Raw genomic sequence first — 27,914 nt, forward strand, 5'->3', positions numbered from 1 at the left:
TACAGTGACATCAACATCAACAACTACTACTATAGTGACATCAGCAACATCAACAACTACTACTACAGTGACATCAACAACATCATCAACCACTGCTACTACAGTGACATCAACAACATCAACCACTGCCACTACAGTGACATCAACAACTACTACAGTGACATCAACTACTACTACAGTGACATCGACATCAACAACTACTATTACAGTGACATCAACATCAACAACTACTACTATAGTGACATCAGCAACATCAACAACTACTACTACAGTGACATCAACAACATCAACAACTACTACTACAGTGACATCAACTACTACTACAGTGACATCAACAACTACTACAGTGACATCAACATCAACAACTACTACTACAGTGACATAAACTACTACTACAGTGACATCAACAACATCAATCACTGCCACTACAGTGACATCAACTACTACTACAGTGACATCAACATCAACAACTACTATTACAGTGACATCAACATCAACCACTACTACTATAGTGACATCAGCAACATCAACAACTACTACTACAGTGACATCAACTACTACTACAGTAACATCAACATCAACAACTACTGCCACTACAGTGACATAAACTACTACTGCAGTGACATCAATTACTACTACAGTGACATCAACTACTACTACAGTGACATAAACATCAACAACAACTACTACAGTGACATCAATAACATCAACAAGGACTACTAGGGTGACATAAACTACTAGTACAGTGACATCAACATCTACTACTACAGTAACATTAACAACAACTACTACTACAGTGACATCAACATCAACTACTACTACAGTGACATCAACAATTACTACTACAGTGACATGAATTACTACTACAGTGACATCAACTACTACTATAGTGACATCAGCAACATCAACAACTACTATTACAGTGACATAAACATCAACAACAACTACTACTATAGTGACATCAACAACATCAACTACCACTACATTGACATCAACGACATCTACATCTAATACTACAGTGACATCAACTACCACTACAGTGACATCAACTACTACTACAGTGACATCAACAACATCAACTACTGCTACTACTAGAGTGACATCAACTACTACTACAGTGACATCAACAACATCAACAACTACTACTACAGTGACATCAACTACTACTACAGTGACATCAACTACTACTACAGTGACATCAACTACTACTACAGTGACATCAACTACTACTACAGTGACATCAACTACTACTACAGTGACATCAACTACTACTACAGTGACATCAACTACTACTACAGTGACATCAACTACTACTACAGTGACATCAACATCAACAACTACTACTGCAGTGACATGAATTACTACTACAGTGACATCAACTACTACTACAGTGACATCAACAACATCAACTACTACTACTAATACAGTGACATCAACTACTACTACAGTGACATCAACATCAACAACTACCACTACAGTGACATCAACATCAACAACTACTACTACAGCAACATCAACAACTACTACTACAGTGACATCAATAACTACTACTACAATGACATCAACATCAACAACTACTACTACAGTGACATCAACATCAATAACTACTTCAGTGACATCAACAAACATCAACAACTACCACTACAGTGAAATCAAAAACATCAACAACTACTACTACAGTGAAATCAAAAACATCAACAACTACTACTACAGCAACATCAACAACTACTACTATAGTGACATCAGCAACATCAACAACTACTACTACAGTGACATCAATAACTACTACTACAATGACATCAACATCAACAACTACTACTACAGTGACATCAACATCAATAACTACTTCAGTGACATCAACAAACATCAACAACTACCACTACAGTGACATCAACAACATCAACATCTCCTACTACAGTGACCTCAACAACATCAACAACTACTACTACAGTGACCTCAACAACATCAACCACTGCTACTACAGTGACATCAATAACTACTTCAGTGACATCAACAAACATCAACAACTACCACTACAGTGACATCAACAACATCAACATCTCCTACTACAGTGACATCAACAAACATCAACAACTACCACTACAGTGACATCAACAACATCAACATCTCCTACTACAGTGACATCAACAACATCAACAACTACTATTACAGTGACATCAACATCAACCACTACTACTATAGTGACATCAGCAACATCAACAACTACTACTACAGTGACATCAACTACTACTACAGTAACATCAACATCAACAACTACTGCCACTACAGTGACATAAACTACTACTGCAGTGACATCAATTACTACTACAGTGACATCAACTACTACTACAGTGACATAAACATCAACAACAACTACTACAGTGACATCAATAACATCAACAAGGACTACTAGGGTGACATAAACTACTAGTACAGTGACATCAACATCTACTACTACAGTAACATGAACAACAACTACTACTACAGTGACATCAACATCAACTACTACTACAGTGACATCAACAATTACTACTACAGTGACATGAATTACTACTACAGTGACATCAACTACTACTATAGTGACATCAGCAACATCAACAACTACCACTACATTGACATCAACGACATCTACATCTAATACTACAGTGACATCAACTACTACTACAGTGACATCAACAACATCAACAACTACTACTATAGTGACATCAGCAACATCAACAACTACTACTACAGTGACATCAACTACTACTACAGTGACATAAACATCAACAACAACTACTACAGTGACATCAATAACATCAACAAGGACTTCTAGGGTGACATCAACTACTAGTACACTAACATCAACATCTACTACTACAGTAACATGAACAACAACTACTACTACAGTGACATCAACAATTACTACTACAGTGACATCAACAACTACTACTAAAGTGACATCAACAACTACTACTACAGTGACATCAACAACTACCATTACATTGACATCAACAACATTAACATCTACTACTACAGTGACCACAACAACATCAACATCAAATCAAATCAAATGTATTCATATACCCCTTCGTACATCAGCTGATATCTCAAAGTGCTGTACAGAAACCCAGCCTAAAAACCCCAAACAGCAAGCAATGCAGGTGTTGAAGCACGGTGGCTAGGAAAAACTCCCTAGAAAGGCCAAAACCTAGGAAGAAACCTAGAGAGGAACCAGGCTATGAGGGGTGGCCAGTCCTCTTCTGGCTGTGCCAGGTGGAGATTATAACAGAACATGGCCAAGATGTTCAAATGTTCATAAATGACCAGCATGGTCAAATAATAGGTCTTGGACAGGTAGCACATCCGGTGAACAGGTCAGGATTCCATAGCCGCAGGCAGAACAGTTGAAACTGGAGCAGCAGCAGGGCCAGGTGGACTGGGGACAGCAAGGAGTCATCATGCCAGGTAGTGCTGAGGCATGGTCCTATGACTCAGGTCCTCCAAGAGAGAGAAAGAAAGAGAAAAAGAGAGAATTAGAGAGAGCATACTTAAATTCACACTGGACACCGGATAAGACAGGAGAAGTACTCCAGATATAACAAACTGACACTAGCCCCCCGACACATAAACTACTGCAGCATAAATACTGGAGGCTGAGACAGGAGGGGTCAGGAGACACTGTGGCCCCATCCGATGATACCCCCAGACAGAGCCAAACAGGAAGGATATAACCCCACCCACTTTGCCAAAGCACAGCCCCCAAACCACTAGAGGGATATCTTCAACCACCAACTTACCATCCTGAGACATGGCCGAGTATAGCCCACAAAGATCTCCGCCACGGCACAACCCAAGGGGGGGCGCCAACCCAGACAGGTAGATCACATCAGTGACTCAACCCACTCAAGTGACGCACCCCTCCTAGGGACGGCATGAAAGAGCACCAGTAAGCCAGTGACTCAGCCCCTGTAATAGGGTTAGATGCAGAGAATCCCAGTGGAAAGAGGGGAACCGGCCAGGCAGAGACAGCAAGGGCAGTTCGTTGCTCCAGAGCCTTTCCGTTCACCTTCACACTCCTGGGCCAGACTGCACTCAATCATATGACCCACTGAAGAGATGAGTCTTCAGTAAAGACTTAAAGGTTGAGACCGAGTTTGCGTCTCTCACATGGGTAGGCAGACCATTCCATAAAAATGGAGCTCTATAGGAGAAATCCCTGCCTCCAGCTGTTTGCTTAGAAATTCTAGGGACAATTAGGAGGCCTGCATCTTGTGACCGTAGCGTACGTGTAGGTATGTACGGCAGGACCAAATCAGAGAGATAGGTAGGAGCAAGCCCATGTAATGCTTTGTAGGTTAGCAGTAAAACCTTGAAATCAGCCCTTGCCTTGACAGGAGTAGGGAGGCTAGCACTGGAGTAATATGATCATAAAAAATTGTTTCTAGTCAGGATTCTAGCAGCCGTATTTAGCACTAACTGAAGTTTATTTAGTGCTTTATCCGGGTAGGCGGAAAGTAGATTATTGCAGTAGTTTAACCTAGAAGTGACAAAAGCATGGATTCATTTTTCGGCATCATTTTTGGACAGAAAGTTTCTGATTTTTGCAATGTTACGTAGATGGAAAAATCTGTCCTTGAAACAGTCTTGATATGTTCGTCAAAAGAGAGATCAGGGTCCAGAGTAACGCCGAGGTCCTTCACAGTTTTATTTAAGACGATTGTACAACCATTAAGAGTAATTGTCATATTCAACAGAAGATCTCTTTGTTTCTTAGGAACTAGAACAAGCATCTCTGTTTTGTCCCAGTTAAAAATTAGAAAGTTTGAGGAACCTTGAGGAACACTGAAATTTACAGTTGATGACAAACCATTCACAGAGACAAACTGTTATCTTTCTGACAGATAAGATCTAATCCAGGCCAGAACTTGTCCGTGTAGACCAATTTGGGTTTCCAATCTCTCCAAAAGAATGTGGTGATCGATGGTATCAAAAGCACCGCTAAGGTCTAGGATCACGAGGACAGATGCAGAGCCTCGGTCTGATGCCATTAAAAGGTAATTTACCACCTTCACAAGTGCAGTCTCAGTGCTATGATGGGGTCTAAACCAGACTGAAACATTTGGTATACATGGTTTGTCTTCAGGAAGGCAGTGAGTTGCTGCGCAACAGCCTTTTCTAAAAATGTTGAGAGGAATGGAAGATTCGATATAGGCCGATAGTTTTTTATATTTTCTGGGTCAAGGTTTGGCTTTTTCAAGAGAGGCTTTATTACTGCCACTTTTAGTGAGTTTGGTACACATCCGGTGGATAGAGAGCCGTTTATTATGTTCAACATAGGATGGCCAAGCACAGGAAGCAACTCTTTCAGTAGTTTAGTTGGAATAGGGTCCAGTATGCAGCTTGAAGGTTTAGAAGCCATGATTATTTTCATCATTGTGTCAAGAGATATAGTACTAAAACACTTGAGTGTCTATCTTGATCCTAGGTCCTGGCAGAGTTGTGCAGACTCAGGACAACTGAGCTTTGAAGGAATACGCAGATTTAATGAGGAGTCCGTAATTTGCTTTCCAATAATCATGATCTTTTCCACAAAGAAGTTCATGAATTTATTACTGCTGAAGTGAAAGCCATTCTCACTTGGGGAATGCTGCTTTTTAGTTAGCTTTGCGACAGTATCAAAAATAAATTTAGGATTTTTCTTATTTTCCTCAATTAAGTTGGAAAAATAGGATGATCGAGCAGCAGTAAGGGCTCTTCGATACTGCACGGTACTGTCTTTCCAAGCTAGTCGGAAGACTTACAGTTTGGTGTGGCGCCATTTCCGTTCCAATTTTCTGGAAGCTTGCTTCAGAGCTCGGGTATTTTCTGTATACCAGGGAGCTAGTTTCTTAAGAGAAATATTTTTAGTTTTTAGGGGTGCAACTGCATATAGGGTATTGCGCAAGGTTAAGTTAGGTGGTTAACTGATTTTTGTCCTCTGACGTCCTTGGGTAGGCAGAGGGAGTCTGGAAGGGCATCAAGGAATCTTTGTGTTGTCTGTGAATTTATAGCACGACTTTTGATGCTCCTTGGTTGGGGTCTGAGCAGATTATTTGTTGCAATTGCAAACGTAATAAAATGGTGGTCCGATAGTCCATGATTATGAGGAAAATCATTTATTCCATGGGACAAAAATAGGTCCAGATTATGACTGTGACAGTGAGTCGATGATGGCTCCGAAAGCCTTTTGGAGTGTTAAAGTCTATATTAATATTAAAGTCACCAAAAATGTGAATATTATCTGCTATGACTACAAGGTCCAATAGGATTTCAGGGAACTCAGTAAGGAACGCTGTATATGGCCCAGGAGGCCTGTAAACAGTAGCAATAAAAAGTGATTGAGTAGGCTGCATAGATTTCATGACTAGAAGCTCAAAAGATGAAAATGTAGTTTGTTTTTTTTGTAAATTGAAATTTGCTATCGTAAATGTTAGCAACACCTCCGCCTTTGCGGGATTCACGGGGGATATGGTCACTAGTGTAACCAGGAGGTGAGGCCTCATTTAACACAGTAAATTCATCAGGCTTAAGCCATGTTTCAGTCAGGCCAATCACATCAAGATTATGATCACTGATTAGTTAATTGACTATAATTGCCTTTGAAGTAAGGGATCTAACATTAAGTAGCCCCAATTTTGAGATGTGAGGTATCACGATCTCTTTCAATAATGACAGGAATGGAGGAGTTTTTTATCCTAGTGAGATTGCTAAGGCGAACACCGCCATGTTTAGTTTTGCCCAACCTAGGTCGAGGCACAGACATGGTCTCAATGGGGATAGTTGAGCTGACTACACTGACTGTGCTAGTGGCAGACTCCACTAAGCTGGCAGGCTGGCTAACAGCCTGCTGCCTGGCCTGCACCCTATTTCATTGTGGAGCTAGAGGATATACCCAACATCAACAACTATTACTACTCCAGTGACATCAACTACTACTACAGTGACATAAACTTCTACTACAGTGACATAAACATCAACAACAACTACTACAGTGACATGAACAACATCAACAACTACTCCAGTGACATCAACTACTACTTCAGTGACATGAACAACATCAACAACATCAACAACTACTACTACAGTGACATCAACTACTACTACAGTGACATCAACTACTAATACAGTGACATCAACTACTAATACAGTGACATCAACAACTACTACTACAGTGACATCAACTACTACTACAGTGACATCAACTACTAATACAGTGACATCAACTACTACTTCAGTGACATCAACTACTACTACAGTGACATCAACTACTAATACAGTGACATCAACTACTAATACAGTGACATCAACAACTACTACTACAGTGACATCAACTACTACTACAGTGACATCAACTACTACTACAGTGACATCAACTACTACTACAGTGACATCAACTACTAATACAGTGACATCAACTACTACTACAGTGACATCAACTACTACTACAGTGACATCAACTACTACTACAGTGACATCAACTACTACTACAGTGACATCAACTACTAATACAGTGACATCAACTACTACTTCAGTGACATCAACTACTACTTCAGTGACATCAACTACTACTGCAGTGAAATCAACATCAACTACTACTACTACAGTGACATCAACAACATCAACAACTACTACAATGACATCAGCAAAATCAACAACTACTACTACAGTGACATCAACAGCAACCATGACAACAACTACAACAACTGGAAACATCAAAATCATCAACAACTAATATTTGATAACTATTTGATAACATGATACATTAATATCATCATAGTTTTGTTGGTAAGTATAGAACCCACAACTATGGTTGTGCCATTGCCATGGCCCAACCATGAGGGCCTCTCTATGGGAATGGGGCTGGCATGAGAAGTAGGCCATGCTATTGTGGTTTGTCTCACGAATTGCCCTTTGGGGGTAATAAAGTTGCTATTGTAATAGTACACCACAGTCACATGATCAAGGGTTGTGGAAATATACAGCACTTCAAGATATACTGAGTTTATGCCTCTCTCCAGTCCAGGCTAATAAGTTATCAAAATCTACGATATTCTGTATTCATATGAGTCACTTCACATGTAATTGGTTTTTATTCACATAAAACTCCAAATGGATTGACAGGATCAGAGTAGGTCCCTGAGGTATTTCTGAACGACTTGGTAATTAGTAAACGTTCAGATTCCTCACGGCTTCTCTCTGCCGATGCTACTCCACACAGAGAAGGAAGAGAGAGTGAGGGAGAGAAAGAGAGAGAGCGAGAGAGAGGGAAGAAGTAAGAAAGAGAAGAAAATAAGAGGGAGACAGAGAGAGAGAGGAGAGGAAAAGTGTCACCAAGGACACTCAGAGATACGCAAACCCGAGACGCAGAGCGCCAGTTCGCTTCAGGCACCATCAGTATGACCAGAGCAGTACTGCTGTTTGAAGTCATGACAGAGGAGAGACAAAAGAGCTTGGAACTGAACTGTCACCTTCTGGGAATGGGGGAGAGAGAGAGAGATCTAAACAGAGGGTGGAGTAGAGCGAAGAGGAGCAGAAAAGGGGAAAGAGACAGTCCTCTTTCCAGTATCGGTGTGAAAGTGTAAAACGCCTCCTTTCGGACAATTATTGCTTGGATTCAAATGCCAAAAGCGTTCCTCTCCTTATTTCCTTCCCTCTCTCCTTTCTTCCCCCAGTCATCTCTTCTACCTCTTTACCTCTCTCAAGTCATCATGTTTACACAAGCTGTTATGACCGTTTCCCTGTTGTCCTTTTCCGCATTTTCTTCCTCCTTCCCCTCTTTCTTTGTCTTTTTCTTGCTGGTAGGAAATCTGCAAGGCTTGCTCATCGACGCCAGCCAACATTAGTTAATCCTCTTCCAAAGCACCTTAGCAATGCTGGGAATTTAGAGATGCTAAAAACACACAATTGACAACAACGACAACAACTGTTCTTAACACTGGGCTCACTGTTGGCAAGAGTGGCCACATCTTGAGATGTGTGTTTTCCATAAGTAGTACAGAACAATCTGCAGGGGTGTGATAACCAAGGATCTCTCCGGAATATGTGTGTGTGTGTGTGTGTGTGTGTGTGTGTGTGTGTGTGTGTGTGTGTGTGTGTGTGTGTGTGTGCAAAGGGAGAGGAACAGTGCCTAGTTGGACAGTAACATGCTGGTAATGACTTTGTATAGTCACTGGAGTTGCCTATTATCCTGTTCCTGTACACAGTCTGTCTGGGTCAGAAGAACACACCTGCATATTAACATCCCACAGAGTAGGACACCATGGACCTAACTACCAACATCAAACTGCTGCTAAGAACCTTCAATTCCTGTGTGTGTGTGTGTATGTGTGTGTGTGTGCGTGTGTGTGTGTGTGTGTGTGTGTGTGTGTGTGTGTGTGTGTGTGTGTGTGTGTGTGTGTGTGTGTGTGTGTGTGTGTGTGTGTGTGTGTGTGTGTGTGCGTGTGTGTGTGTTTCCAATTGTTTGTAATTGCAGGTTGGTACCACGTTGATGCACATAATACATGAGTCTGTGTTTATGTGTCTGTTTGGGTACACGTACACACAATAGGGTGTTGGGACACACAAAAAAACAGATAACTCTTTATTTTGCATTGCATTTTATTTCTAATGCAAGGGACAGGTTTTCAGTCAATCCTCAAAATGTACAGAAGCAAAAATAATTTCGATTTCAACTTGATACGTTGATATAAAATCAATAATACAAGACCATAAAGACGGCTGCTTGATTAAGTCAATGTTGATGCACATTGAATGCCTCATTGATTTACCCATTCATTTTTTAGATTGCCTCATTCATAACTTCTGCCCAGTATTTCCGTACCACAGATCTAACCCTCTCTCCCACTGCTTCAAGCAGCTTCTAGATCAATGGCAGGAATTTTAAAAATCCCAGGCTGGAGGAACAGAATGAAAATGAATAAAAAACTATTTCAATGAGTGATTATATGTATTATAGTTAGATTGTGGTCTCGCAGAAAGTTTTCCTCACCTTTCCTCCTTGTACTCTACAATTACCCTTCCTTTTAATTTCCTATGTAATGAAACTGAGATTTTCTCCTGTGTCGCCAATGAGAGGCGACAGGAAGCCATTTTAATGTGTTTATTTAGTTGTGTGGTATCATTCAAGGCGGCAGAGCTCTGAATAGCACCAACATGAACATGACACTGTGTCCGGGCCCGGAGAGGAGAAGGATGACTGTTAAGACTTTACTAGAGAGATACCTTGGAACAGATTTCCTAAACGTTTGCACTTTGTGTACGTTTGCAGAAAAAAAACACTTAAAGAAAGAGAAAAGAATTACTGAAACCTTTTTCACTTATACATGATCTCAATGTCATATTCCTTCTATTTTCTCCTTATCTTACTAGGTGCCAACTAGACCGGGGGTCAGTCAGTTTGCCAGGCATTGGCTGGTCTTGTTGTCAGTGTCCTGCCAAACTGCAGTAAACTGCTGTAATATGTGTGAGGCACTTACTCTGGTCAGGGTGCCTGTCAGAGTGCCAGTCTGTCTCAGAACTGGCCACACGTGATGTTCTAGCTAGCTGTCTGGCATGCAGGGCAGACTGGCTGTTCACATAGACTGAAGGCAAGAAAATACTTCTTTGTCACAATTTGAGGAATTTTGAAATGTTAACATGCAGAGTGCTGTTGGGCAATAGGCCAATAGAGGGAGACAGGGTATTAATATAGGAGGCTGGCTGAGGTGCATGGGGGGTGACGGGGGGGTGACGGGTGGATGTGTGGGGCGGATGACGCACATAAGGAGTGAGGTACTGTGGTGGTTGGATGAGGTGTGAGGCTGTTGGGTGATACATAGGGGTTGGGGTGAAATATGTGAGGGATGGGTGAGGCGTGTTGAGTTGTTGGACGAAGTATACAGGGGTAGAGTGCTTTGTGTGCATGTGGTTTGGAAATGAGTGTAGATGAAGTATGTGAAGCTGTGTTGATGGTACCGAGGGTCTGGATGATGAGCATGGGCATTAGCTGACATTAGGTGAGGTACTTGGGGGAGGGGAGGAAGTCTGTCTGGGGCTCTGATGGTCGTTGACATTTCCCGTGCGGTCCTGTCGCCAGCATAGCAAATCTGCTCCTGCTCATCGTAATGACGGCCTGCCAGCCAGCCAGACGGGGGCTAGTGCCTGTCTGTCAATCACAGGTCTCCACGGTGATCCATGGACAGTCCACCATGGCAGTCGTCATACTGGACACCCTGGGGAGGGAGGGGGGGATAGGGAGAGAGAGAGACGATGGACTTAGTGAGACAGACATCTAAAAGGTCAGCAGTCAGTCAGTTCAGACACCACAACAATATTTATCTCTTCTGATCACACAGATATGGAGCTTTCTTGGAAACTGGCAGACTAGGGGGAAAGAACAGGTAGGTCCTAGACCACATCCACATGGAATCTGGTCTCCAACCATACAGTATGATCTTTAGTTTTCTTATCCATGATTATTATTTACAGTAATTGTACCACAGGAGGCTGGTGAGGGGAGGACATGGTAACCATGTGTTTGATATCATTCCATTGTTTATATTCCAGCAATTACTATGAGACTGTCCTCGAGCCACCTGTGAATTGTACCTACCATGCTTAAAACTAACATGCACACACACACACACACACACACGATGTGTAGGCCAAAATGTGAATTTCCCTAAGACCAGTAAGGTTATCAGCACACTTATAAATGAATCAAATGAATCCCATTTCACCTAGCTCTGCTAAATTGTCTGATAGTTTATAACAATCTAATGGCCTTGGAAACAATCAGAGTAGCGTCATCATAATCATTAAAGGCAATTTACACCTCCTCCACTGAGGGATTGGTGTGAAGTGCACATCCCTTACAGGCTATAATCTGACCCCATCTAAACCACCACGGTTGTTGATCACTTGACCTCACAAAGGTCAGAGGTCAGGGAGTTCAAACAGCTATCAGCGTGGTGCAGGGCTGCAGCATCAGGAAATAAAAACACTGTTTCTTAGCCCGACTCGTTGAGCTCCCATTAACCCCTTCCACGCCACTTTGGAAATAATCACCTGGCACTGAGCTATCAGAAATCCTTTACAGCCTGGTGTGTGTTTGTGTGTGTGTGACTGTAAGATAGAGAATTGTGAGAGTACACTTTAGTGTGTGTGTGTGTGTGTGTGTGTGTGTGTGTGTGTGTGTGTGTGTGTGTGTGCGTGCGTGCGTGCGTGCGTGATTATACAGCAGTGCACTAAAAGGATTAGCTGTCTTGGCAGCAGTGAGCACTGTGCTTCATACTGTTAGCGACAGCAGTCTCTCTTCACTGGCTGATGTTAATGTGAATGTTAAAGATGTGGAGGAGAACACATGGAGGACAGCTGAGTCAACTGGACCTGAGACAAAACACTCGGACCAGCAAGACACCTTTGCTCTAAACCACATCTGCTGATGTAAAAAGGGTTTCAAACATACATCTGATTGATTTATTGATTGATCACTATTATCACAATCCATAGACTGATTATTACAGTGTCATGGTGACATAACTCATTTACGACCTTATAGTCCTACATAAGCATTCATAGAGATACATAGAAATTAAAGGAAAACTTCAACAAAATATAATGATCTCTCTCTCTCTCTCGCTCTCTCTCTCTCTCTCGCTCTCTCTCTGTATGTGTGAGAGAGAAAGAGTTAGAGAAATACATTGAAAAATTCAAAAAGAAAGATCTTGCGGATTTGGCTCTGTGAAGGGAGTAGATGGTGGGGAGGAAGGGGTGAGCAGGCTGGGGAGGCAGACTGACAAGCTCAGAGCACCATGCCACCACCAAACTCTAATTTCACAGCGACATGGTCTTTAAGTAATAACGAGCTGTAGGGGGTGTCATTACCGCCAAACTACCCTGCTCCCTCTGCCACCATTTCCTCGCGTCTCCAGGCATGAACACCGGATCACATGCTGTCATCGACCGTCCAAGCGAAAGGGAATTGTGCGCGCTCCCGTGGCCGCGCCAACCCTCCTAGCAGTCCCCCAACCCCCGCTGTCTGTTTACAATGAGCCAGTCATCAAAATAACAAACAAACAAACAAACCGCTTCAAAGACCCGCGCAAGATCAATGAGCGATCCATAAACATCAAGTATTTTCGTTCTCTTCTCTCTCCTGTTATTGTCAGCTCGTAGATGATAGCTTTGGACTGAAGCGGCTCAGACTCAATCAGCGGTATAAGTTCGCCCCTACACAAAACAGCAAGCAACCATTGGAGGGAAAACAAAAACAATTCCAGGCGGCGTTTTGTCCTTTCACAGGGTGTTGTTGTCTAGTTGACTCCGGGAGAGGGGTCAAATATAGGCTGTGAAGTACAGTACCAATCAAAAGTTTGGACACACCTACTTATTCAAGATTTTTTCTTTACTTTTACTATTTTCTACATTGTAGAATAATAGTGAAGACATCAAAACTATGAAATAACATCATGTAGTAAGCAAAAAAGTGTTAAACAAATCGATTTTCGATTCTTCAATTCTTCCCTTTGCCTTGATGACAGTTTTGCACACTCTTGGGATTCTCTCAACCATCTTCACGAGGTAGTCACCTGGAATGAATTTCAATTAACAGGTGGCCTTGTTAAAAGTTAATTGTGGAAATGATTTCCTTCTTAATGAGTTTGAGCCTATCAGTTGTGTTGTGACAAGGTAGGGGTTGGTATACAGAATATACCCCTATTTGGCAAAAGACCAAGTCCATAAAAGACCAACTCCACAATCACCTGACCACAACCCAATTGAGATGGTTTGGGATGAGTTGGACCGCAGAGTGAAGGTGTCACGCCTGCGCCCACTCCCCCTCTCTGGCACTTGAGGGCGCCAGGCTGCCCATCATTACACACACCTGTCACCATTGTTACATGCACCAGCGCTTCATTTTACTCACCTGGACTCCATCACATATTGATTACCTCACCTATATTTGTTTATTCCTCAGTTTCATCCCGGTGTCTGCATTAATGTTGTTTTGTTTCCCCTGTCCAGACGCTATCCATATTCTGTTTCATGTCCGTTATTTATTAAATGTTCACTCCCTGTCCTTGCTTCTCGTTTCCCAGCGTTTGTCCTTACAGAAGGAAAGCAGCCAACAAGTGCTTAGCATATGTGGGAACTCCTTCAAGACTGTTGGAAAAGCATTCCTCATGAATCTGGTTGAAAGAATGCCATGAGTTTGCAAAGCTGTCATCAACACAAAGGGTGGATACTTTGAAGAATTTGTTCAACACTTAAAAAAAAAACATGATTCCATATGTGTTATGCCATAGTTTTGATGTCTTCACTATTATTTTATAATGTAGAAAGTAGCAAAAATAAAGAAAAACCCTTGAATGAGTAGGTGTGTCCAAACTTTTGACTGGTACTGTAAGTCTGGAATTTAGGTAACCCATTGCGTTTTCAAGCGTACAACTTGTGGAAATGATTCACCACATCTAGAATTTGCCTACTGTCATGTTATTAATTTATTCTATTGTCCCTCAATTTGATTGAATTCAATCAACTTTAGTATAGGAGTTCATGCACTCCACTTCTTCAGTTGCCTACATTTGACATTTTTGTAATTTAGCAGATGCTCTTATCCAGAGCGTCTTACAGAAGTAGTTAGTGTTAAGTGCCTTGCTCATGTCGGTTACTGGCCCAACGCTCTTAAAGGCAAGGCTTCCTGCCACCCTGATAAATCATCCAGTTTGGCCTAATCCAATAGCCTATATTTTTTTTACACACTACACACTGTTGGCTTTTTCACGCACGACTCGAGGAGGTGCTGAAATGACGTAATTTCAGCCGCAGTCATTTCAGCACTGGACAGCTCTCGTCCGGCTAGAATGGTATAAAGTGAAGCACGCAGGAATAATGACCAACGTTTCTAATCTTGTAGCATTTAACAGTGCTTTACACAGGCTACAGCAGGGGCAGATAGAAAGAGAGGCATTGGGTCATTTTAACGATATAGAATAACGTTCAAGTTATAGACAGAAGCCCTTTCAGCTTTGCCTGAAGTTAGGCACAACTCCCTTTCTGAACGTGGTCAAACTGCAGGTATACATACTTTAAATTGGCGATAACAGAGTATACTCTGGCCGTGTTATGCATTGGCTTGGATCTGAAAGTCTCGCAGCATTGCTAGCATTGCTTTGCAGCTGTGTATTTCGTGAGATCATGAACAATCGGAATCTCTGTTCGCCCCCCTTTGCCTCTCTGGGTCAGGAACATTAGCATAGCCCGCTCTGCTTGACTGACCACCGCTGCCGGTGCGGGGGACCGCTTTTGTCCCCCTCTCACCCCTGTGGGTAGCACTCAGGTGAGGGCAGGGAAGAGCGGAGTAGTCCGATTACACAAGACCCCCATGGCGTCCACGCATGGAAATTAGAGGCACGCACGCACACACACCAAAAAGGTGAAAATGTTGTGCACCTACTTACAAAATTCCCTTTTCATAGGCCTATAATAAGGAAACTCTTCCAAAGATGCTACAAACAAGGTGTTCATAACAAACAAAAAGTAAGTTTCGTTTGGATAAATTTAATTCACAGACTCTAGCTGTTGAGTGTCACAGAAGAATGAATACTGTGTCTTGTATTCGGTCGCCAAACAGTGAGTGACAGTTATTTTTCTGCGCTGGGCTGATTCTCATGCGGTCCTGCGCGCCTCCATTATGTTGCAGTGGTGGGAAATGAGAGGTCCGCGAGCTGCTGGCGTGCTGATTACCGCTCCTTAGGGATTCTCTGTTTCTCCTCGGTAACTGATAGTTAGGCGCTGCTCTAATCAAATATACCGTCTGTCTCCGCGATACAGACAGACATATAGCCAGCCAAAAACACACGCTTGGGCGCATTGCAACGCAGTTAACCTCTGTGCACCATTTATTCTGCTACCAATCGAGGAAGAATTAGAGGAGATTTTTTCTTGCAGACTACTTTTCGCTTTTTTATAAGTTTTTTTTTTGTAAGTGCCCTTTCAATTATTTGGTCAAATATCGATATTTCGGCTAAGCCGAAATAAGTATATTCTTTTCAAATCAACAATCAAGGCATTGCTGACTTGAAAATGTGTCTAAGAAATGTGTTTCTCTCACTAAATTGGACGATTTCTCTTCCTTTCATTCACTGGGCAGACAGACAAGCCTGTTCTAAAGCACCCCAAAACGTTATCCTCATCAAACTTATTATTTTTATTCTACACCCGACCCCTTCCAAAAAAATCCCTGCTACCCGCGGTGCGTTAGGTTTTGTGTGGTCCCGGCACTGTCCCGTTTTTGACACTTCTCTGACGGGTTCCCCCGGTTCCCTCGCACCTGCGTCGCTACCGGGTCCCTTCAGGAATGCACTGGGGCTTGTAATCGCCTTTGTTGGGGCATTGAGTTGTACGGCTGAGTGAAACTTCCCAACCTCACAGTGCGCCGGTCGCTGAATGGGGCTCAGCGTGGGGCGGCTCTCCAAACCGCGGCCGCTGCCAAATTCCAACAGTGGCGCTCACAATCACTCCCACACAGGCCCCGCTACCACCAAGCAGGAGGGATGGAGGGAGAGGAGGGAAGTTAGAGGGGGGGAGGGGGGGGGGTGGTAGAAGGAGGAAAGAGGAGAGAGGGGAAAAGAGTCCAAAACGAACTCTAAACAAATGGTCAAGGCTAAATATTTCTCACCATCACTCTTCGCGATGGATACGGTTTAGGCCTGAATCAATTACATTTGATTTAGCTTGGCAAGTCAGTTAAGAACTAATTATTATTTACAATGACGGCCTACACCGGCCCAACCCGAACGACGATGGGTCAATTGTGCGCCGCACTATGGGACTCCCAATCACGGCCGGTTGTGATACAGCCTGGATTCGAACCAGGGTGTCTGTAGTGAAGCCTCTAGCACTGAGATGCAGTGCCATTAGACCGCTGCTACACTCCCGAGCCCTATATTCCCAACATGATCCACCATTTTCACAGGGTCCCCGTTCATAGGTTAAAAGTCCTCAAATAAAACCATACTACAGAGAAGAATTCAAAATGTGGATGATTAAACTTCAAAGTTTAATCCTCATCAAACGTATTATTTTCATTCAACTTCAAAGTTTAATCATCAATAGAATAATTTCCCCGGCTGATTGCTTAGACACTGTCTAATTGAAAATCTTCTGACAAACAGTTCAGAAGGATAGGCTACAGAACATCATCCTCAAAATTGCTCGTGTTGTGAGGAAACAGCATTGCAAGAGAGCAAGAAACAACAAGAGCAAAAGTTTGCAAATGTGTGAAAACTTTCCCTGTGTGTGTGTCAGCAGCCTGTGTGCCACCACGTGTCGGTGCATTGGGGCCTGTTCTCCAGTGTATGGTGCTGGACAGAGCAGCAGCAACAGCAGCATCGCAGCGCTCCTGGAAGAGCGCGGGATTAAGAGGCAGCAAGATTGTTAAACATGTCAACGTGTAATTGCACGATAAGGCCCTCGCGAGGAATTCATTGGCCCAGTTGCTTTCTCTATTCCCCGCTAATCTTGCCTGGCACATTCGTTCTGTGCAATCTGTCTCCGTAATCTTCTGTGACAGAGCGGGCACCGAGAGCAGGCAAACTCGGCTGGGTTTTTTGGGGGGAGTGGGGCGTTGGGGATGGAGGGAAAGCGGAGAAAATATGCAGAGGCGTGATAAAGTGACGCTAATTATCCCCATTTAGGACAGCGAGTGCAAGGGATCGGGGCTTTACCAGCGCCGAGTGTGCGCCAGCGCTGATGGCTTCCTAGCGTGGAATATATCGGTGGCTACAAGATAAGAGTATCGTATGCTGGAGAGATTTATTGGTCAGAGATTTACTGCTGCTGTTCCCCTCCCTCTTCCTCTCTTCCATTCCCCAACCTCCACATCGCCACCTTTGCCCCAAACCCCGTTCCCCATCACTTCCCCTCCCTTCCACTTTCCCCTCTGGGGTCGAGTAGTAAATTATTCGGGTTCAATTTACCAGAACACTCCTCTTTTAACCTAGCGATGTGCCGTGACGCGCCCCGCCTCTCTGTTTTTTCAGTGTTAATCTGTGTCGCTTTACATCTGCAGATAAAATACAAATAACCTCCAAGCGGGCCATGCTATGTGCCCCTCCGCTGCGTAGGAGGGGAGCTCTGCAGACGCCATATCACTGTCTGTTTAGGATCCACACCAAACTCAGTTTTCAGCAGTTTGTTTTATTGAATTCAGCAGTTTGTTTTATTGAATTCAATGGTCTCCACCTGTATCTTGGGGAGGCGGCTCTCTGACAGGTGCTGTAGGCGGCCGTAGGTGCGGTATGGTCCTCTGAACTTCTAAAGTTGGTACCAGCGGAGGCTGGTGGGAGGAGTTATTGGAGTTGTTACGTCTGGGATGGGATAAATGGAAACCACATGTTCGACTCCATTCCATGGATTACATTACAGCCATTACAATGAGCCCGTCCTCATATAGCTCATCCCACCAGCCTCCACTGGTATACACTATAGTTAACCGATTTTAAATAAGTGCAGTACACCTACCTATAGGCAGATATATGTGTATAGGCCTACAGTACAAGATGTATCATCAGTTTTCTAAATGGTGGAACAGTTTGATATTCCTGATTGGGGCAAAACTGGTGGTGAAAGTTTCTATATTCCTATATTTCTATATTTCTTGCATTGTTGCATGTGAAAACTGAAAGAAGAAAGACAGTGATCTTCTTTCAGAAGACTGAAATAAAAGGTAGCATCGTGTGGAATACACTATTAGGAAAGCAAAGCCACTATGAATTATTCATGCAGTGAATTTCAGAAAAATAGATGCACGATTTACTTGTGTAAAATGTTCAGTGCAAATTAAGTTTGATTTTAGTTGAATGATGATGTAATGATTGGAAAGTTTTAGGATATTATTTGGGGAGAGAAATATGATGACAGTGATGACAGCTCTTTAAAATTATTTTTGTGGTAGTTGAAGAAATAGGTAGAATATGTTCACCTGTAGTTCGATCGAATAAATAAATGATTTAGGCTAACAGCATAGCTGCGGGAAGTAGGGGTGCTGAGGGTGCTGCTGCACCACCTAAAAAATAAGAATTAAAATAATAATAATAAAAATTAAAAATAATATTTTTTCAGCGGACCAATATAGCCGTCTGCAGGGTGAAGCATTTTTTCCAGCAAACTAAATGAAATAAGTTATAGTAGTGGTAGTGTCTGCAGTAGTAATGGTGGTGAGAAAAAGTAGTTTCATTAAAATATTGATTGATTTGTTGGGTAACTGTTAGGAAATTATCGGGTATGATAGCCTGAACATGTGAAAGTTGGTTTGGTGTCTCTAGCTTGAACGGTTCAATAGTTACAATTATTGTTGGTGGGTATTATATGCTAATTTATTCACATTTAAGTAGTTATAATTTATAGTGCAGACTAGAGCTAGACCAGAGCAAGTGCAAACCTTAGCTAGCTTGCTACACCCAGGACCAGACCTGGACCAGAGCTAGTGCCGACCTGAGCAGTAGTTGTGGTCAGTAGTTGTGTGGTGCGGTATTTTTGTGGTCGGTAGTTGTGGTCAGTAGTTGATTTGATTTGATTTGTGGTCAGTAGTTGTGTGGTCAGTGGTTGTGCAGTTGTGGTCAGTAGTTGTGTGGTTGTGGTCAGTAGTGGTGGACAGTAGTTGTGGTCAGTAGTTGCGTGGTTCAGTATTTTTGTGGTCAGTAGTTGTGCTCAGTAGTTGCGGTCAGTAGTTTTGGTAAGTAGTTGGTTCATTAGTTGTGTGGTTGTGGTCAGTAATTGTGATCAGTAGTTGTTTTCAGTAGTGGTCAGTAGTTTTGGTCAGTAGTTTTGGTAAGTAGTTGTGTGGTTCAGCAATTGTGGTCAGGAGTTGTGTTGTTGTGGACATTAGTTGTGTGGTTCAGAAGTTTTGTGGTCAGTAGTTGTGGTCAGTATTTGTGGTTAGTAGTTTGTGGTTGTGTTAGTCGTTTTGGTTTAGTCGTTGTGGTCAGTAGTTGTGTGGCTTTGGTCAGAAGCTGTGGTTAGTAGTTGTGGTCAGTAGTTGTTGTCGGTAGTTGTGTGGTTGTTTACAATATTTGTGGTTCAGTAGAAGTTGGCCAGTAGTTGTGTGGTTATGGTCAGTAGGTTGTGGTCAGTAGCTCTGGTCGGTATCTAAACTACAATTGTTGCGTGAAAACTGAAAGGTGTGCGATGAGAAGTGATCGGGTTAAATATGAAAGGAGTGAATGGAGACAGCTTCACTCTATCCAATCAGTAGTGCTGAGCGATTAACTGGAAAGTCAGTTATTTTTCATTTATTAAACAAGTAATTGACCAACGTCATATAAATGATTTTAATTCCATTTTGTTCTTTTTTTTCTGTGAGCCCAACGCACACATTGGAAAGTTTCTCTAGAGATAAATCAGATCAAACCTGAACTGTGCAATGTAGTAGGAAGTTGTAGTATATATTTCTACATAGTTTAGTGCAGAAAACATGGTAATGTATTCCAATGACCATAATCAATTGCACTTCTACTTGTCTGGTCTGTGTTTTTTTTTTACTTTGAAGAACTACTAAAATAGTGATTTTGTCATACAGCATAGGCAGCAGCTCTATGAGATGATTACTTCGGATTAAATTAAATTAAATGCATGATTAAAGTCATCAAATAAAACCAATGTAATATACACAACTGAAATATATTATTAAAGTAAAGTATGTGAATAAATTATGGATAAGCAGTAAGGGGCAGTCACTACCATCATGGGACTTTTATTCATTGTTTTATTCGGTGTTGTTAAATCATTCAACCCACATAATGCATAGTGCACTTAATGTTAAACAAAATAATCAAAACCGAAATCGAAAACCATTTTTATTTTTTAATAATCGTACCGAAACCAAACCGGTCTGAAAAAGCATTAATGCTCAGCACTACCAATCAGAGCAGCGGGATCAGCAGTTGAGTTATTTAGAGCACGAGGCTCGATCCTAAGGAGGACGATGCGATGTTGCATTGTCTGCCTCATTGTCGCTACTTTCTTGGTGTTCACAATTGTTCTAAATTCAATCACCCCATTCACACTACTCGTAATTTTTGCTTGTGCGACTCTACGTCTGTGAGTATCGATAGCAACGGCTCTGTTTGGGCTTCTCAATGATGAGACATGAGAGAGCTGTTAGCTGACGTTAGCTAGTTACTTTTTGTCACTCTAAACTCAGAACAACATCTGTAGCGCTTGATTGGTATGAGATAATTCTGTTTCGAGTCCGGATTTGAATAGCAGAGAATTAGACTATGATGTTAGATCCTATAAGTGTTTGTCTATCCTGTTGTGGGAGTGGTCAAAACGGCAGTTGTTTTATAAAGTTACGGGGAAAAGTAGTTGATGTGGTTACTAAAATAACTGTACCGTTTGATTGGAATAAGATATTTTCGTTCTGAGTTCAAATTTGAAAATAAGAGAAGTAGAGGAAGATTTCATACACTAACTTTTTTTTTTTTTTTTTTACTAGGCAAGTCAGTTAAGAACAAATTCTTATTTTACAATGACGGCCTACCACGGCCAAACCCTCCCCTAACCCGGACGACGCTGGTCCAATTGTGCGCCACCCTATGGATCTCACAATCACGGCCGGTTGTGATACAGCCCGGGAACAAACCAGGGTCTGTAGTGAAACCTGTAGCACTGAGATGCGCTTAAGAACAAATTCTTATTTTACAATGACGGCCTACCACGGCCAAACCCTCCCCTAACCCGGACGACGCTGGTCCAATTGTGCGCCACCCTATGGATCTCACAATCACGGCCGGTTGTGATACAGCCCGGGAACAAACCAGGGTCTGTAGTGAAACCTGTAGCACTGAGATGCGCCACTCGGCAGCCTTATGGTCTAAGTTGTTGGTAAAGTGGTCAAAGTAGCTTATTTGTGTCAAAAGTCGCATTGTTGCAATTACAGTGAATGGAATGTTGGAAGTGATGATGTCACAATGGAGCCTTTAGAACGTTGAGGGCATTCCATTAAAGTGGATGGAGGTAAGAAAGAAGGACAAAAAGCTTAACAGTTTAGAAAGTATAAAAGATATCAAAGAGTTGTATGTATGTAACTCAATCCAGACCAGTATGCACATTTTAAAGTTTGAATGACGTTTCTAGTTTAAACCGTGTAAGAGCAGAAGAGTTTCAAATAATAATAATACGTATTATAATGCTTTTTGGGGCCTGATTTGGACTAAATAAGTCACAACAGAAAATACCCTCTCATACTTTTTCTCAATGCAACCAAAGATGTTTTTTCCAAGCTCTATGAGGCACAGAAAGGCTCCAAAAGGTCTTGAAATGTGTCATGCAACCCCCATAGAGGGAATGGACTACAAAGGGAACTCCCTCTGCTCTAACCCATGCTTACTCCCATACTGTTCCACCCATAAGAGGGATAGAGCAAGTGCCCACTTTGGGGAGAAGGTTGCGGAATCATAGCACAGCATGAGAAAGAAGTTCCCTTAGGTCAGAGGTCATGTCACTTGTTGCTGCGTACAGGTTTAGCAATGACTATAGGGCGGGGAGTTTCTCCTCTTCATGTTCCCTGACCAAAACCTCCTGCCCCAGCAATGATATTGCATTGGAGTATTTGAACAGGAGATAAGAACAGCAACTATGTATCATGCACATATAAAGCTGCTCCCAAAGAGGAAATCACTGTCAATTCAATACATCAATATTTGTTGTGCTCTTATGGATTGTTCCTAACACCATATTTTTATTACATTTTTAAAATTTTAATTAACTAGGCAAGGCAGTTAAGAACACATTCTGATTTACAATGACGGCCTACTCAGATGACATATGAGTCTCTCCGTTTTTATGAAGTAATTTATAACTAACTGTCCAGTTGAGACTGAAAGACACAAGAGATCCCCATATCCTACTTCTGCCAACGTATTAATAAGACTGCGAAGTCTTCGCATCTAAAATTGGGTGTGATTGTTTATTTCATCATGTTAGCCATGCCTATGTGTTTCAGTGTCTGTGACTGCCATGTGGGTATTAAAACACTTCCACTTGAAACACCCAGTGAACAGCTCGCACTTCCTTGTTTCCTAATGTCTACAGATGATCTGCTCTGATTCAAAACGAGTCACAAAAAAAAAAAAAACTGTCACACACACTTATCACCCTCTTCAACACATTTTAGATCTCCCTCTCCAGCACGGTGATTTCATCTAGTCTCCATTCATCATGGCACTAACCATCATCTCAGAATCTCCAAACGGTAAAACGTCCAATACACACAGTGGTAATAAGATCAAATGAGTTGAAGGCACTATGTCGTCTGTAATACAACCATGGCTTAAATAAAGAACTTTATCTACTTGGATGATACTGCCATCCGGAATCTATTCCCTGGAAGTGCAATATGTATTCAACCATTATTGGAGGGAAATCTAAGTTCAATAGAAAAGTGGTTCTTGATCATTAAAATCCAAGTGCCTGTTACACACTATAAGGCCAAACCGGGCCAAGTCAAGCGAGCCAAGCCGAGCTGTACTGAATTGTCCCTATATTGTGAATCAGGCACATTGTTCTGGCATTGCAGCCTTCATAAGTATATTTGCTGTAGTAGGCCTATGGCAGGGATGCAGAGTGTGTCAATCACTGACTAATGTGGTTTCTTTGTATCCATACTGCTTCCTATTCAGGGGTACAGGCTTTGTTAAGGGATCAAGGAAACAGCCTGAACTTTGACCACTACTCACATAACAAGAAAACAGCAAAGTTTCCACTTTTCTCCCAAATAGACCATTAAAAAGCCTTCAGCTCATACTTATCAGGATTATCTACTCACAGTGTAGTCAATGTATTATATACTGGGAGATAGTCAGTCACAAGTAAAATGTGAGATGAGGTCAATTCAATACTAAACTATTCTAAAGTAATCAAATGAAGTTTGCTATGTATGTATACAACCTAATTCTGGTTTATACAACTCCTTATCTGAATTATAATAAGTCTATAATAATTTAAGTGGAATAATTTAGGACAATGTGCTATGAAGTAAAATAATATTAGGCTAATTTACTGAAAGCAGTAGGCCTATTATACTGTTCATGACAACAATAAAACGGGTTGGCCTAAATTCGCCAATAACAAAAACGTCAAACATCCTACACATTTATTAGGTTTAAAAACATAATTTTAGTGATAAAATATAGCCTAGGATATTTGAGTGAGCCTGAATAATCGTTCTACATTTACTAGTTGCATTTGGCGATCGCCATTTGCAATCATAGCGTTATTGTCCAAATAGGCCTGCATGGTTCATCCCTTCAGCGCTTGCAAGAAAAATGTGTCTTTCAAAAATCCACAAAAGTCACCCAACTCGAGATAGCTTTGCTCTTGTTTTCCATGGGCTATAGGATATATTACTGTATTTTTTGTCAAGTTACTACAGAAAGATATCATATTATGCTATTTGAATAATCTATTGTACATTATAACAACATAAAATCAAGTTATTAAGTGCTATAAGCCTATTGTATAATCAATACCTGCGGAACAGGTCTAGTCTTAAGTTTGTCAGTAATCAAAATAAAACAAACCATAGGCCTAATGCATGTAGCCTAATTGAGTTCAAATGATCATGGGAAAGAAAAACCATGGAAAGATTAAAAATACAACTTATAAATCGAATCAAGAACAAAAAGAGCATAATTAATTATAAAAAATATATTGCAAGTGAGATGTTGCACGCATATATCCGAAATGTAGGCTATATTCTGAAGGACGAACGTGAATACTGTGCTTCTCTCTCTGTTCTATCGTGACAATTTGCTAGTAACGTTAACTTTACAGAAATGATTACATAAGGGTAAACCCTGAGAATAGTTTGGGTGTACTTAATCCAATGGCCAAAAAATAAGTTTACTTATATTAAATATTACGCATTGTAACTATTTGTTTCATGTTACGGGTTTGCCAGAGACACTCTCCCATTTAAAAAAAATGTTTTTGCCGTAGAGGTAGCTTTACGTCAGACTCAAAGTTTCGTGGCCTTCAAATGAAATATAACTCATTACCATTTGCAACTGAAGATAGTGAACAATAATCAAGCTAACACTTTTTTTTGTAGAATCAGAGCAACATATGTGTGAAATTTATTTAAATTGTAATTCAGCCCAATATCAGAACCTCTCTCCAGCAGAAATGCATTTCGTAAATTATACAATAGCAGTTGCGCGTCAGTCTTTTAAAATATTCAAATTATTCACAATTTACAATAATTATTACAATAAGAAGAGATAATTATGATCATGAATAGACAGTGTAAACGGAAATGTTTACAATCTCTTGGGGGAATTATTAAATGGGGAAAATATCAATCTTTAAAACCATATTTCATGATTATGGAAAACATGTTCTTATTTTTCAATAACTTACAGTGAACCAAAAATAATTCGATTATAGTTAAGCAAATGTGTTCATTAATTTGGTTGGCATCGCCCTCAACCACAAGTGTGGTTAATAAAAAAATTACAAAATGATAACACAACAACCAGTATCTGAACTCATATCCTGTTCGTAAGAGAGTGTATACTCCAAAAGGGGAAAGGATAGGCTAATTTACTTTTAATTTACAAGAACACCATAAACATTCTGAACAAAATGCAGGTAGTTCAGTGATCATTTAAAAAATAAGTAAATATTTGGTTATGGGTTTTTGTATTCTGTCTGCAGTTTCCATAGTCATATAAATAATCTATATATGCGTTAATGGAACCGTTCCGTTCACCCCAGCCGTCGCACTCTGGTAATGCTGCGGCAATGCGTGGAGTCTACTTTGCACCGACGGGTCCCCGGGCTCTCCGGTCGGTAAATACATGCTTATCATCTCTCTCAAGTCTCCGGGGCAAGGGCCCCTGGAGTGAGTGCTAACGGGAGGGCTTACGCTCGGCTCTGACTTCACCAGCGACCCTAACGTGCCCATGGCAGCCGAGGAGGAGACGCCAGAGCTCTGGTGCTGCGTGTAGGTGATCCCGCCATAGCCGGACGGAGATGCGCTCATGTAGCCCTCAGAGTTCGAGATGGGGCTGTACTGGAGTGCCGACATGTCGTAGCGGTGCATGGGCTGGGGGTTGTGCGGGTGATGGTGGTGGTGTGAGTGGTGGTGATGCCCGCTGCCCGGGTGCTGGCTGTAAGCTAGCTGCGCCTCTTGCATCATCGCCGCCGCCGCAGCAGCTGCAGCCATCTGCCCCGAGTACGCACCGTTCGCCCAGCCATTCATGTGAGCGTAGCCTGAGCTGGCGGAGCCCCCGTGGCCCCCGGTGCTCTCTAACCTCTGGCCGACGCCGGATGAACCCATCCCGACACCCAGACCCATTCCACCGCCGCCGGCCCCAGAGAGCAGGCCACCGGCCAGAGAGTATTTGTCCTTTTTCAGCAGCGTCTTGGTCTTCCGTCTCGGTCTGTACTTGTAATCCGGGTGTTCCTTCATGTGCATTGCTCGTAACCGCTTCGCTTCGTCGATGAAGGGTCTCTTCTCCGCCTCGGACATGACCTTCCACTCGGCTCCCAGCCGCTTGCTGATCTCAGAGTTGTGCATCTTGGGGTTTTCCTGGGCCATCTTTCTCCGCTGCCCGCGGGACCACACCATGAACGCGTTCATCGGACGCTTCACCCGGTCCTGATTCGCTTTGGACCCACTGTTCGGCCCCGTTTGCCCCAAATGTGTGTTCGTTTGGGGTCCCGGGGACTGGAGGTCCGTCTCCATCATCATGCTATACATTCACCTTGTTTTCAAACTTTCAACCAACAGATGAAACAAAGTCTGGTTCAGTCGGCGCGCGAGTCCGGCAGAGCAGGTGCACACGAGGGAACGACAATCCTACACCACAAAAATAATTAAATGCAAACTTAATTAATAATCCAATACATAGAGTGTCAGAGAAATTTTCTCCCCGTGGATGCTCTATCTCCTCTTCGGTTGTTGGTTCACATCCACGCTGACAGAAGGCGCATTTGAGCCACTTTCCCTGTCGGAGTTGAGAAGTTAGTTAAAGCGGCAGCCATATGAAGCGCCTTGACAGCGGTTAAATGAGCAACGAGCGGCCAATAGCGTTCTAGAAGCAAAGCGATTTGCATGGCGCTCAGTCAGGTGACGCAGAACCAGTGAAAGAGGAACATACTGGCAGGGGGGTGAGAGGTGGGTCACCCTCGCTAAGTTACATGGTGAGTAAAATTGCGGGGAATTACATATAAATCCGCTTGCCACTTTCAAGACTAGACTTCTAGCCTAAAAGTTATTCAACCACATAGTCATTGAGCATTTGAAACAAGTTTTCACAGTCTCACTGCAGAATTAGACATTCATCCAATTTCGAGTGTTTTTGTTGCTCCTGCTGCTCTGTATCGTTCCATTTCTTCAAACGTCAAATTTTATAGTTAAGGGTTAAGTTTAGGCACTCGGTCCGAATGATTAAGGTAAGGATTATGGTTTGGGATAGGGTAATAAAATAAAAAAAATGTGTCCACGATGTCTTCAGGACATGGATAGGCATCCCATTTCTACTTCAATCTTGAACGACCTAGCTGTCTAGGACTATATTTTTTCAAAATGACATACATTATAACAGTCAGTAGTTCATAAGCTACTTCTGTTGAATACATTTATATATATATATATATATATATATATATATATATATATATATAAAGGAACCAAATAGACAATTACAGATTGTTGGCTTGTTGAAGATGTTGGCCACGCATAGGCCTACACACACGCTCGCATGCACACACGCTGTTTTGCGTCACTAACCACAACCTAGCCGTGCGTCAAAGTGTGGCATTATCAGATGTCATACTTCTACAAACAAGCTAATGGGGTTTTGGACCGCGGGAAGACATGTTACTTATTCTAATCAGCTGTTAAG

General features: G+C 42.1%; 1 protein-coding gene and 1 long non-coding RNA gene across 3 annotated transcripts in view; one reads left to right on the forward strand and one right to left on the reverse strand.

The window, feature by feature from the left end:
- Positions 1-27,914, forward strand: part of LOC149972793 (uncharacterized) — a 548,532-nt gene that overhangs the window by 394,325 nt on the left and 126,293 nt on the right. The window lies entirely within an intron of this gene.
- Positions 9,601-27,067, reverse strand: LOC110501302 (transcription factor Sox-1a). 2 transcript variants are annotated; one of them, XM_021578776.3, is made up of 2 exons: positions 25,931-27,054; positions 9,601-11,231 (listed from the first exon to the last, which is right to left on the reverse strand). In XM_021578776.3, the coding sequence occupies exons 1-2, from the start codon at positions 26,765-26,767 to the stop codon at positions 11,172-11,174; spliced, it is 897 nt and encodes a 298-aa protein (XP_021434451.1). In that variant the 5' UTR covers positions 26,768-27,054; the 3' UTR covers positions 9,601-11,171. The 2 variants fall into 2 exon arrangements, with proteins under 2 accessions (XP_021434451.1, XP_090071497.1); XM_090215371.1 differs by lacking the exon at positions 9,601-11,231 and having other exon boundaries at positions 22,738-27,067.

Source organism: Oncorhynchus mykiss, chromosome 22 (assembly GCF_057628025.1).
Source record: "Oncorhynchus mykiss isolate SJ-2025 chromosome 22, ASM5762802v1, whole genome shotgun sequence".
Taxonomy (NCBI): Eukaryota; Metazoa; Chordata; class Actinopteri; order Salmoniformes; family Salmonidae; genus Oncorhynchus; species Oncorhynchus mykiss.

Coding starts and splice junctions, on each gene's coding strand:
- LOC110501302 (XM_090215371.1), bottom strand. CDS start 26,767: ATGTATAGCATGATGATGGAGACGGACCTCCAGTCCCCGGGACCCCAA.